This window comes from Neophocaena asiaeorientalis, unplaced genomic scaffold (assembly GCF_003031525.2).
Source record: "Neophocaena asiaeorientalis asiaeorientalis breed wild unplaced genomic scaffold, Neophocaena_asiaeorientalis_V1.1 scaffold114, whole genome shotgun sequence".
Classification (NCBI taxonomy): domain Eukaryota; kingdom Metazoa; phylum Chordata; class Mammalia; order Artiodactyla; family Phocoenidae; genus Neophocaena; species Neophocaena asiaeorientalis.
The window spans coordinates 6,821,570-6,835,566 of record NW_020173116.1 but is presented as its reverse complement, the minus strand read 5'-3'; the positions used below and the strand labels follow the sequence as shown (position 1 = coordinate 6,835,566).

Sequence of the window (13,997 nt, the reverse complement as noted above, 5' to 3'; positions counted from 1 at the left end):
AATGCAGGGGACACGGGTTCGGGCCCTGGTCCGGGAAGATCCCACATGCCGTGGAGCAACTAAGCCTGTGCGCCACAACTACTGAGCCTGTGAGCCACAACTACTGAAGCCCGTGCACCTAGAGCCTGTGCTCCACAGCAAGAGAAGCCACCGCAATGAGAAACCCACGCACCACAATGAAGAGTAACCCCCACTTGCCACAACTAGAGAAAGCGCACACGCAGCAACGAAGACCCAATGCAGCCAAAATTAAATAAATGAAATAAATTTTTAAAAATAAGAAATAAAAAAAAAAAAATGGGATAACAATACTTTGATGCAAATGGACACTGCTAACCATAAAACTAGCCAAATAGACCCAAATGGCTCTTCTTTATTATGCTAATACAGTAAATTTCAATTAGTGATTTTTCAATGTCAAATTAACCTTGCATTCTAGAATAAATCCCACTCAGTCATGATGTACTGTCATTTTTATATGCCCTGGATTCTATTTGCTAACATTTTATATTGAGTTTGTGCATTCATTCATGAAGGCCTTGTATTTTTCTTATAATACTCTTATCAGGTTTTGATAGTGAAGTTATCTAGCACTCATAAAATGATTTGGGAAATGTTTCTTTTTCAATTCTCTAGAAAGATTTTATAATACTGGTATTATTTCTTACTTAAATGCAGAAATTTATCAGTGAAGCAACCTGAGAGTTTATTCTGTGGAAAGGTTTTAATTATATATTCCAACTTCTTTAGTAGATATTTTGGTAGTATTATTAAGATTTTCTATTCATCTTGTGTAAATTGAGTATTTTATTTTTCAAGGAACTTATTTTATCTAAATTTTCAAATTTATTGGCACAAAGATGTTCATAGTATCTTCATGGTACCTTTTAAATTTCTGTAGACTCTGTAGTGATTAGTTTTCTTCCCTGTTTCATTGTTGTTGTTTTCCTTCTCTTTCTCTTTTCTTAATCAGTCTTGCTTGGAATTTACCCATTTAATTAACTTTTCCAAAGAACCAACTTTGGGTTTATTGATTTTATCTACTGTACGTCTGTTTATTATTCACTGTCTTCTGCTCTTTATTATTTCCTTACTTCTATTTTTCTTGGGTTTAATTTGTTATTCTTCTTCTGGCTTCTTAGGTTGGAAACTTCAGTAATTAATTTCCAACTTTTCTAAACTATGCATTTGAAGTTATAAATTTCCCTCTAAACACTGCTTTAGCTGCAGCCCACAGTTGTATTTTATTATCATTCAGAATATTTTAAGATTTCCATTGTAATATTTTCTTTGACCCTTAGGTTACATAGAAGTATGTGACTTAATTTGCAAACATTTGGAGACTTTTATTTTTCTGTCATTTGAGTTTTTTTAAAAATTGATATATAATTGACATATACCATTGTATTAGTTTTAGATTGTCACTGAATTTTAATGTAATTCCAAGTCATCAGACTATACACTACATGATATCAATCCTTTGACATTTGTTGACAATTGCTTTATGATCCATTATGATTCATTTTGGTTAATGTTATACATGCACTTGGAAGAGAGGTGTATTATCTAGCTGGATACAGCATTCTACAAATATATTTTTAATTAGGTAAAGGTGGTTAAAGTTTGTGGATTATATAGCTCTCCTTCAGTGCTAACAATTTTTACTTTATACGTTGTAAAGCTATGTTGTTAGGTGTCTACACATTAGGGATAATTTTTTTCTATTGAATTGATGCTTTTACTATTATAAGATGTATTTATCTATTAAATTACTTTTGACCTTAAAGTCTTCTCTGCCTGATACTACTATAGCTGCATCACCTTTGTTTTCGTCAGGGTTAACATGGAATACCTTTTTCTAATCTTTTACTTGCAACCTACCTATGCTGTTTTAATGGCCATAAAGCACAAGAAGGTTGTGATGTGCCCTAATGGAGAAAATAAGTGTGTTAGATTTCTTCAGGCATGAATTATAGGGCTGTTGGCTGTGAGTTCAATGTTAATGAATCAGTAACATACATTAAATAAGGTATCTTTAAACAGAAACACACATAAAACAAGGACATGTTTTACTCAGGTTTCAAAAAAAACTGTGACCAGAGCCTCACAGGAACCTAGCTGTGTATTTTCCCTAGAAGCCATGGTTCAGTATTCACCTAGTCAGTATTTGCAGCTACTTTATGGAACATAACCACAGCAAATAATGAGAATTGACTATATATTATAAATTCTTAAATATATATTTTGCTTTACACAATCAAGTGTTCCCTAAAGACATTTAGCAAAGAAGAAATAGGCTTTTCTATTTACCCACATACTGGTGCTCTTCATTCCTTCTTGCAAATACAGGTTTCCTGTGGGATCATTTCCTTCTTGCCTATAGGACTTCCTTTAGCAAATTTCTCAGCATTTGTTTGACAAATTTTCTCAGCTTTTGTTTGTCTGAAAATGTCTTTATTCTACTTTAATTTCTGAAAGACACTTTTGCTGTACACAGAATTCTGGGTTGATAGATTTTTTTTCTTTCAACTCTTTTATGATGTCACTGCATTATCTTCTGACCTGTATTTTTTCTAACAAGATGTCAACTTTAACTTGAACTGTTGTTTGCCTATACATATGTTTCTTTATTTCCCTGACTGCTTTTAAGATTTTCTATTATTTTTAGTTTTCAGCAGTTTAACTCTGATGCATCTATGTGTAGTTTTCCTTGTATTTATTGTTTGGGGTTGCCTGAGGTTCTTGGACCAGTGCATTGATAACTTTTTTAGATCTCAATTTTAAAATGTATTGAAATATTTCTTGTGCTCCATTCTCTCTCTCCTCTCCTTCTGGGACTTCAATTTACACATATGCTATAACTTATGACCATGTCCCAGATCTTTCTCACATTTTGTTCTGTTCTTTTCATTCTTTTTTTCTTTCTGTGCATGAGTTTGAAAGTTTTTCATTGCTCAGTCTTTGGGCTCACTGATCTTTTCCTCTATTGTATCCAGTCTTGTGTTAAACGATCCAATTTTTTTTCTTTTCATATATTGTTTTTTAGTTTCAGAATTTCCATTTTGGTATTAGTTTCCATTTCTCTGCTTAAGATTCCTCTCTAATCAAGCAATCTGCCCATCTCTCTTAACATATTGAAAATAGTTGATTTATAGCTCTGGTTTGCTAATTCTCACATCTGGGTCATCTAGACTTCCAATGATTATTTTTTCTCTTTATTATAAGACATTTTCACCTTTTTGAAGCTATATATTGAACCAGATTTAGAAAGTCCTCAGCCGTTATTCCATCAGATATTATATTTTGCAGTTGTAGAATGTTCATTTGGTTATTTTCTACATTTGAGTTCTCTTAAAATATGCCATGTTTTTCCATTCCATCCATCTTTTCTTCTATTTTCCTCAACATATTAATCATATTATTCAGAAATCCTTGTCAGCTTACTCTACTATCTGGCTCAGATTTGGCTCTGCTTTTATTGACTTTCACTGCTTAATTATTATTTATTTCCCCCTTTTGTTTTTTGCATTTCCAATCATTTTTTTAAAATTACTAGACATTGTGGATAATACATTTAGAGACTTTGGATTATGTGGTCATCCTTTAAAGAGTGTTGAATTTTGTTCTGTTATACAGTTAAATGATCTTGTTCCTGTTAAGGTCTGATTTTAGGCTTTGTTGGAAAAGATTTACTTCAGTTTTTTTTTTTTTTTTTGCGGTACGCGGGCCCTCTCACTGCTGTGGCCTCTCCTGCTGCGGAGCACAGGCTCCGGACGTGCAGGCTCAGCAGCCATGGCTCACGGGCCCAGCCGCTCCGTGGCACGTGGGATCCTCCCGGACCGGGGCACGAACCCGTGTCCCCTGCATCGGCAGGCGGACTCCCAACCACTGCACCACCAGGGAAGCCCTACTTCAGTTTTGTCTGTATTCCAAGATCACAGTTCTTAATATTAGGGTGTTTTCCTTACTCCTAGGGCATAGGCCTTATGTGATCTCCAACTAAATGCCTGAAGCATTCACCAAGGTATCTTTACTCCAGCTAGGTACAAACTCGAATATTTTTCCAGGGTTTTGTGGCCTCCAGAATCTTTTAAGCTCTCAGTCTCCCAGCAGGCGCTTTCCACCAGGCCTTCTGGAATCATGCTCTGTGTAGCCCAGGAGTCCATTTAGATTTCTGCAGTTGTCTCTCTGCAACTCTCTTCTATCTCTCCACTCTCTCCACAAGTACCAGCAGCCTTAGCAAGTCCAGAATTTTATCTCTGCCTCCTCAGCCCGGTGAGACTGCAGCTCCCTGTTTGGGATTCCTGCACCACCGCCCATAAACTAACTCCAGGAAGAGGGTCTGGGTAAATGCAGGACTCAGCTCATGTCTCCCTGTATTAACGATATCAACCCTGCTTGGTTGATGTTCAACGAGTTCAAACAGCCATTTTGTATATTTTGTCCAGATTTTACAGTGTTTATGGTAGGAAGGGTAAGTCCAATATCAGCCACTTTTGTCATTCTCAGTACTGGAAATCAATGGAAATTCTAGAATCCTTGCATCTATATTCTTTAGCATTTCTTCCCAGGATACAGTGTAAAAGTACGGGAACAGCATTTGAAGAGTCTAGTTGACTTTTTCCTTTTTTCTTCCTATGAATTGGGTTTGTTTATACTATCAAGTTTTCTTTCCATTTTACAAAGGCTATTATTAACATCCACTCCAGCAGGAAAAGAATGCATGTTTCTGCTTCCAATTTTTAAAGAATATTTATAAAAGGAGTAAATAAATATGCAAATAGACAATCCAAATAATTTTCTTTTTACACATCAACACTGACATTAAAGGCATGATCCTTATTTTCTTTTTTTAAAAAATTTTTAATAAATTTATTTATTTTTGGCTATGTTGGGTCTTTGTTGCTGTGCGTAGGCTTTCTCTAGTTGTGGCAAACAGGGGCTACTCTTCATTGCGGTGCATGGGCTTCTCATTGCAGTGACTTCTCTTGTTGCGGAGCATGGGCTCTAGGTGTGCGGGCTCAGTAGTTGTGGTTTGCGGGCTGTAAAGCGCAGGCTCAGTAGTTGTGCTGCATAGGCTTAATTGCTCCGCGGTATGTGGGATCTTCCCGGACCAGGGCTCGAACCTGTGTCCCCTGCATTGGCAGGCATATTCTTAACCACTGCGCCACAAGGGAAGCCCATGATCCTTATTTTCTTCTTTTTTTTTTAATATATTTATTTAGTTTGTTTATTTTTGGCTGCACTGTGTCTTCGAGGCTGTGCATAGACTTTTTCTAGTTGTGGTGAGCAGGGGCTACTCTTGGTTGCAGTGCGTGGGCTTCTCACTGTGGTGGCTTCTCTTGTTGCAGAGCACGGGCTCTAGGCACGCGGGCTCAGCAGTTGTGGCTCGTGGGCTCTAGAGCACAGGCTCAGTAGTTGTGGCACACGGGCTTAGTTGCTCCGCGGCATGTGGGACCTTCCCAGACCAGGGCTCGAACCCGTGTCCCCTGCATTGGCAGGCGGATTCTTTTTGCAGTACGCGGGCCTCTCACTGTTGTGGCCTCTCCCATTGTGGAGCACAGGCTCCGGACGCGCAGGCTCAGCGGCCATGGCTCACGGGCCTAGCTGTTCCGCGGCATGTGGGATCTTCCCGGACCGGGGCACAAACCCATGTCCCCTGCATCGGCAGGCGGACTCTCAACCACTGCGCCACCAGGGAAGCCCTGCAGGGGGATTCTTAACCACTGCACCACCAGGGAAGCCCGATCCTTATTTTCTAACATCTGTTTATTTAGCTCTTCCGATCTCTGTTTTGTTTCCCCAACTAGCTTGTAACTTACCTGAGAGCAGAGATTATGGCTTCTACTTCTTTACATCTCTCATGGGATCTCACACTTTCTATTACACACAATAAATAAATGTTGACTAATTGTACTGTTACTGCCATTTGTTTTTATCTATATATGACTTTATTCTGAGTCAAACATTAAAACTGTTGGTGACATAATATCTGAAAGAAAGAAAGGAAGGAAGGGAGCATTACTCAGTGACATTTTCTCTACTTATAGACACAGCAAGTTCCTGCAGTTGGTGGGTAAGCTTATCCAAAAGATTGTGTTCCTCCTCTTTCTTCTGATTGTAACTCCCAACAGGGGCAGGTTCATCAGCCTATGAGAGAATATAAGTCTATTTCACTAAAAAAATAAAAATAAAAATTTGTTTCCGATTACATTTATGTTAAAAGTAAAAAACTCCAATAAGTGCTATAAGACAAAGCAAATATTGATACGAGACTATGCCTACCTTAGAGAAATAACTTTAAAAGAAATGTAGATTATTATGTTGGAATGCAAACCAAATGACAAAATAAATGTATACCTCCTATTTTTTTGTTTTGTTTTCTTGCTTGGTATTGTAGTCCCTCTATAGTCAGTAAGGGACAGGTTCCAGACAGAGGACTGAGTCGAAAACACAAGTGCCAAGTCCAAGTTCTGCCACTTACTGGCAGTGAGACACTGGGAAAGCTGCTTCACCTTTGGAAGCCTCAGTTTCCTCATTTGTGAAACAGGAATAGTTAGGTTTTCAAATTTAGGGTCAGTCTGCCTGCGGAATTACAGTTTTGTGTCACTGGAGAAATGCAGAAGAGACACTCAGTGACCCCTTGTCTCAGACGCAGTAAAGGAGATCCACATGCAGGCAGGTAGATGACTTTCAAATGCCTTCCACCCTAAATGCTCTGTGAGTCTCTGGCCCGGACACCTAGCTGAAGCTCAGGCTCATATTAAAAGAGGAAATCCTGATGGGAACTGCCCAGAGTAAACTCTAGTTTGCCCTGTTTCTGCAGAGTCACCAATATCAGGGCTGCCATGTGATATAAGAAGTTTCTCTACCACTTACCCTCAGGGCCAGATTAGGTACTCTCCCCACAATGTAATTAAAATGAAAACAATTCTAAACTGTAAAACATAAAACTTACGCAATGCAAAAATAAAAATAGCTCCTTCCAGGTTTTTCCGAGTCCTCAATGCTGGGTGAGTTCATTAAAGCTGAACTTTTACCAGGATTTGGAGCCCTGTCTTTTCTGCTCCCAAGCACATTCAGTAAGCCCATCGGGCAGGTCAGCACTGACCACAGTTACACTTCATAACTTATGTGAACCCAGGAACTTACCCCTCTAATGAACTTCCACTAAACAAAATATTTGGGTAAAAACGGAATTTTTTTTAACATGATTAACCATAATACTTACTTTGCTTAATTTTTGAAGAGTATTTTTATTTTCATCTATTGCCTGTTTTAATTGGATACATCTAAATTTTAAAAAAGAAAGAAACAAAATATTGATTTTTTAATTGTCAGAACGAAAAGCTATTTTATAAAATCATACATAAGTCTTTAAGCAGGTAAAGCAATTTCTTTCTTTTTTTTTTTTTAAAGCAAGCATCTGCCATTTTTTTGTTTTTTTAATTAATTAATTTATTTATTTATTTTTGGCTGTGTGGGGTCTTCGTTTCTGTGCGAGGGCTTTCTCTAGTTGTGGCAAGCGGGGGCCACTCTTCATTGCGGTGCACGGGCCTCTCACTATCGCGGCCTCTCTTGTTGCGGAGCACAGGCTCCAGACGCGCAGGCTCAGTAGTTGTGGCTCACGGGCCTAGTTGCTCCGCGGCACGTGGGATCCTCCCAGACCAGGGCTCAAACCCGTGTCCCCTGCATTGGCAGGCAGATTCTCAACCACTGCGCCACCAGGGAAGCCCAGGTAAGGCAATTTCTATTGCATGAATGATGTTTAAAAATTCATATGTAAATGCCTTTCCATCCATTAGCTTGGGTGATGCTCATAGTCAAGATCTCAGGTATGAGGTATGATAACCAGAACTCAGAAAACTTCAGTGACTCTGGGCTTCAGTTTCCTATCTCTAAAATAAGGAAAGCACTGGACTTTAAAAATGCTTCTCCAGCTCTAAAATTCCATAAACCTAGGATGCAACCAAGACGACAAAATAATGATAGTAACAGCTAAAATTTATTTTTTGCATCACAAATACTGCTAAGCATCACCTCATTTGAGTCTCATAACAATCCTCACTCCAGCTGAAGAAAGTGAGGTTCTGAAAAGTGACCAGAGCTAGTCAGAGGGAGAGTAACCATGTGAAGGCAGAGTTTAGGATTCTACAGCTGGCCTCTCCCCACAACAGCACACTCCCCTTGTGAACATGGCCCATCCATATGGGTACGGTGTTTTAGATATTTCATGGACATCTCATATAATTTGGCTTAAGTCTTAGACACCCATATTAGAAGTATGAAAACGACCAAGTTTGGGGTTAGTGGAGGCAAACTATTCTATATAGAATGGATAAACGACAAGGTCCTACAGCATAGCACAGGGAACTATATTCAGTATCCTGAGATAAACCATAAAGGAAAAGAATATAAAGAAGAATGTATATATAGGTATAACTGAATCACTTTGCTGTACAGCAGAAATTAACACAACACTGTAACTCAACTGTACTTCAATTTTAAAAAAAGAGAGAGAAAAAAATGACGGAAAATGGGCTACAGCTAGTTATGAGTTTTCAAAATTCAAATGTTTTCTCCACCAATAACCTGAAAAAGTCATTATTTTTTATGCTGAGTTATTTTTTTTTCTTCCAGAGACTCATAAAATGAAATAAGCAGTGAAAAGGGGGACAAAAATCCTTCGTGAAAGAGGCAGAAAAGACAAGTAGAAACATTAACCTGCAGCTGACCCTGCTAGTTATCTACCCCAAAGCCCTTCTGCCACCCTCCTCCATGCTGGCATGCTTGGCCTCCCACTGACACGCAAGTGATCAGCCTCCACTGCAGGTAGGGTGCGTGTATGGCCCAGCACTGGCCAGTGATACATAAAAGAAATGTGTTAGGCAGTTCCCCCTATTTTGTTCTCCCTGATGGAGCAGGTAAAGAACCATCATCCTTTCTGCTTTTAGGTAATGATGACTGGGGACTTTGTAATGGTATGCAGGGCTGTCACTGACAAGCTGAAGGTGACTGAGCAAGATGACAGGAAGGGCTGGTCCTTGAGACCTATAAACCCAACAGTAGAAGAACCCATGGCAACTCTCTAGAATAATCAGCTTAGTCCCTCATTCTTAAAAAAAAAGATAATCCAAGGACCATTGGGCATAATGAAGAAAACTAGCAACATGGAAGATAAAATTTAAGACTAACCAAAAGTAAAAAAATCTGAGCCCAGAGGAACCAAAGACAACTCAGAGAACAGAAAAGAACTTTAAAAAAAAACACAACTCCCAATCATGGAAGTATTAATGAGATAACCTAAAAACAGGAACGCAATGCTAGAAAAAAGAAAAATTAAAGAACAAGGAAAAACACTTGTAAATTAACAATATAGCTGCTGAAATAAAACATCCACGGAAAAGTTAAAAGAAAAAGTTGGCGGCTCTCGCCTTCTGAGATGGCCCACGCTCCGTGGAGTGTGTTTCTCTCTAAATAAATCCACTTCTTACCTATCACTTTGTCTCTCACTGAATTCTTTCTGCGATGAGACATCAAGAACCTGAGCTTCATTAAGTCCTGAGACCAGGTGTGTGATCTCAGTTAAAAGAATGTGGGTTCAAGTCCCAATCTGGGTTTTGGCTGGGTCTGAGACCCGGCCCATGGGTTCAAATCCCAATCTGAGTTGCACGGTTTCAGAAGGTTTGAGGAAAAGGAACACTGAGAAAGGCTTGTGCAAGGTCAGGATTGGCTAAGATAAGACTGAATTTAGGGACTTCCCTGGCAGTCCAGTGGTTAGGACTCTACACTTCTACTGCAGGAGGCACGGGTTCAATCCCTGGTCAGGGAATTAAGATCCTGCAAGCCAAAAAAAAAAAAAAAAAAATGTGTCAAGAGAACCTCTCAGGCATAAACAAAAAAACAAAGAAACAAAAACTAGTGGGGAGAGACCTAGAGGAAAATTCCGGGAGGTTCAATACCTGACTCAAAGGTGTTTCAGGAAGAAACAAACAGAAGTAAAAAAATTATCTTTTAGTAAAAGAAACTCTCCCAGAGCTCACGAGAGACAAGTTTTCAGACTGAAAAGACCCCTTGAGTGTTGAGAAGAATTAAAACAACACCTAAATACACCGTGACAAAATTTCAAAACACCAAGGCTGAGGAGAAAAGCCTCAGACAGAGATCAATTACAAAGGAATGACCATGAAACTTGTCAGCATCACTAGGTGTAAAGGAACCAGACAATGTCTTCAAAGGTTTAAGTAGAAATTTTTTTTACTCCATATCTACCCAATTATTAATCAAACATAAGGGCTGAATGTTTTTTCCAGACATGCAAATATCAATGTGTATTTTAAAATGACTGTGAGGGGATCTTTTTATACACAGAGAAGACTATTACTTGGGTATAAAAATAATTATTAGCTTATTAAAATAAAATTTAAAAATCTAGTTTTCCCTGGGACTTCAATTCAGCATATAACTCTTATTCTATTTTAAAATCTAGTAAAGCAAGTACAATTACCTTCCCTTTTTCTTTCATTATTGTTTGATTAATTCAACTTGAGCTAAATTCCTCAAATAATCAATCCTACTAATGAAGGTAGTTAATTAAATTCGCACATCTTAAAATTCATTTAAATTTTATTTTGCTTTTAAGCACTCTGCCTGACTTAAGTAAATTTTTTTCAAATGTTCTAATGAATCATTTAAACTAGCAGCACAAATCTCACATCCATTTGAATGTTATAAATTCTTTAAATACCTAAAGCATACAGATTATTTTAATGATGTCCTAAACTTAATACAAAAGTAATAATAGTCTAATTTGATTTAGTTCACCATGTCTATGTACTTTTAAACTCTAGTTAATTTTAAACTCTCCCAAGGATTAAAAAGAAAATTCAAAACAAAACAAAAAACAATCATCCATCATGAGAACAGTTTTCCCATCTCAAGAGAGCTCAGGTCACCATCCCAAGCAAGGCAGAATTGCTAATAGACAGAGACTTCTGACAGGTCACAGGATCTGGGGCTACATAGGCCAAGGACTTAGCACAATTTGGCCTACGCCACTGATGTTCACTCTGAGCTGTTTTTATAGTTGCTGTCACAATAGCAAGTCCATAACCTTCAGGCTTAGGTTGTTTGCTCTTAGACCCAAATTATACCATGACATAATTCTTGCATTTGATCCAAATGGACCAAAGGCTGCAACTTCACTGAGACTGTAGTGAAGTTCCTTCTCTTGCTTAACTAAATTCTGCATTTCTTGGACAAGTTTCTAGAAACATACAGCCCACCAAAACGGAATCAAAAAGAGCTAGATAATTTGAACAGACCAATCACTAGAAGTGAAATAGAATCTATAATTTTAAAAACTCCCTGCAAACAAAAGTCCAGGACCAAATGGCTTCACTGGGGAGTTCTACCAAGCATACAAAAAGAACTATACTGATCCTTCTCAAACTCTTCCAAAAGACTGAAGGGGAGGGAACACTCCCAAAGTCATTCTATGAAACCACCATCACCCTGATACCAAAATGAGACAAGGATAACACCAAAAAAGAAAATTACTGGCCAATATCTTTGATGAATATAGATACAAAAATTCTTAACAAAATATTAGCAAACCAAATCCAACAACACATAAAGAAGATCATACACCATGATCAAGTTGTCAGGGTCACACAGATGGTTCAACATATGCAAATCAATGTGATACACCACAACAACGAAAGAAAAGACAAAAACCACATGATCATCTCAATCGATGCAGAAAAAGCATTTGATAAAATTCAACATTCATTCATGATAAAAACTCTTACCAAGGAACTTCCCTGGAGGTGCAGTGGTTAAGAATCTACCTGCCAATGCAGGGGACATGGGCTCAATATCTGGTCTAGGAAGATCCCACATGCTGCGGAGCAACTAAGCCCGTGCACCACAACTACTGAGCCTGAGCTCTAGAACCTGCGAGCCACAACTACTGAGCCCATGAGCTGCAACAAGTGAGCCCACATGCCACAACTACTGAGCCTGTGTGCTGCAACTACTGAAGTCTGCATGCCTGGTGCCCGTGCTCCACAACAGGAGAAGCCACCAAAATGAGAAGCCCATGCACTGCAACAAAGAGTAGCCCCCTACTCACCGCAACTAGAGAACGCCTGCACGCAGCAACGAAGATCCAACACAGCCAAAAGTAAATAATAAATAAATAAAATTTTAAAAAAACAAACAAAAAAATCTTTTACCAAAATGGGTATAGAGGAAACATATCTCAACATAATAAAAGCTACTTATGACAAACCCACAGCCAACATAATACTCAATAGTGAAAAGCTGACAGCCTTCCCACTAAAATCTGGAACAAGACAAGGATGCCCACTCTCACCACTTCTATTCAACTAGTATTAGAAGTCCTAGCCACAACAATCAGACAAGAAAAAGAAATAAAACGTATCCAGATTGAAAGAGGTAAAATTGCCATTATATGCAGATGACATGATATTATATATAGAAAACCTTTAAAGACTCCACACAAAAACTACTAGAACTGATAAATTCAGCAAGGTAGCAGGATACGAGATTAACATACAGAAATCAGTTGCATTTCTTTACACTAATGATGAAATATCAGAAACGGAAAATGAAAAAAATATATATATATATATCAGAAAGGAAAGTAAAAAAAAAAAATCCCTTTTAAAATCACATCAAAAGGGACTCCCCTGGTAGTGCAGTGGTTAAGAATCCACCTGCCAATGCAGGGCACACGGGTTTGAGCCCTGGTCCTGGAAGATCCCATGTGCCACAGAGCAACTAAACCCATGCGCCACAACTACTGAGCCTGCGCTCTACAGCCTGTGAGCCACAACTACTGAACCCACATGCCACAACTACTGAAGCCCATGCGCCTAGAGCCCGAGCTCTGCAGCAAGAGAAGCCACCACGATGAGAAGCCTGTGCGTTGCAAAAAAGAGTAGACCCCGCTCGCCACAACTAGAGAAAGCCCACATGCACCAACGAAGACCCAACAAGGAAGACCCAATGCAGCCAAAAATAAATAAATTTATTTTTTTTTAAAATCACATCAAAAATATAATAAAATACTTAGGAATAAACCTGAGTAAGGAGGTGAAAGACTTATGCTGAGAACTGTAAAACACTGATAAAGGAAACTGAAGATGATTCAAAGAAATAGAAAGAATTAATGTTATTAATTGGACTGGAAGAATTAATATTGGATTAGATTGGAAGAATTAATATTATTAAAATGACCATACTACCCAAAGCAATCTACAGATTTAATGTAATTCCTATCAAATTACCTATGACGTTTTTCACAGAACTAGAACAAGTAATCCTAAAATGTATATGGAACCATAAAAGACCCAGAATTGCCAAAGCAATCCTGAGGAAAAAGAACAAAGCAGGAGGCTTAACCCTCCCAGGCTTCAGACAACACTACAAAGCTACAGTAATCAAAACAGCATGGTACTGGCACAAAAACAGACATATGGGTCAATGGAACAGAATAGAGAGCCCAGAAATAAACCCACACACCTACGGTCAATTAATCTTCAATGAAGGAGGCAAGAATATACAATGGAGAAAAGACAGTCTCTTCAGCAAGTGGTATTGGGAAAGCTGGACAGCTGCGTGTAAATCAATGAAGTTAGACCATACACTCACAATGTACACAAAAATAAACTCAAAATGGCTTAAAGACTTAAATATAAGGCATAGAACCACAAAACTCCTGGAAGAGAACATAGGCAAAACATTCTCTGACATAAATTGTAGCAATGTTTTCTTAGGTCAGTCTCCCAAGGCAATAGAAATAAAAGCAAAAATAAACAAATGGGACCTAATCAAACTTACAACTTTTCCACAGAAAAGGAAACCATAAACAAAACAAAATGACAGCCTATGGACTGGGAGAAAATATTTGCAAATGATGCAACCAACAAGGGCTTAATTTCCAAAATATACATACAGCTCATACAACTCAG

The 13,997-nt window shown here is 38.3% G+C and overlaps 1 protein-coding gene across 4 annotated transcripts in view; it reads right to left on the bottom strand.

The window, feature by feature from the left end:
- Window positions 1-13,997, bottom strand: part of NPHP1 (nephrocystin 1) — a 94,874-nt gene that overhangs the window by 76,607 nt on the left and 4,270 nt on the right. For all 4 annotated transcript variants that reach the window (XM_024743957.1, XM_024743959.1, XM_024743958.1 and 1 more), the window contains exons 3-4: window positions 7,232-7,292; window positions 6,026-6,150 (exon numbers count right to left, since the gene is read on the bottom strand). In XM_024743957.1, the coding sequence (XP_024599725.1) occupies window positions 6,026-6,150; window positions 7,232-7,292 (186 nt within the window). The remainder of the gene's footprint in view (window positions 1-6,025; window positions 6,151-7,231; window positions 7,293-13,997) is intronic.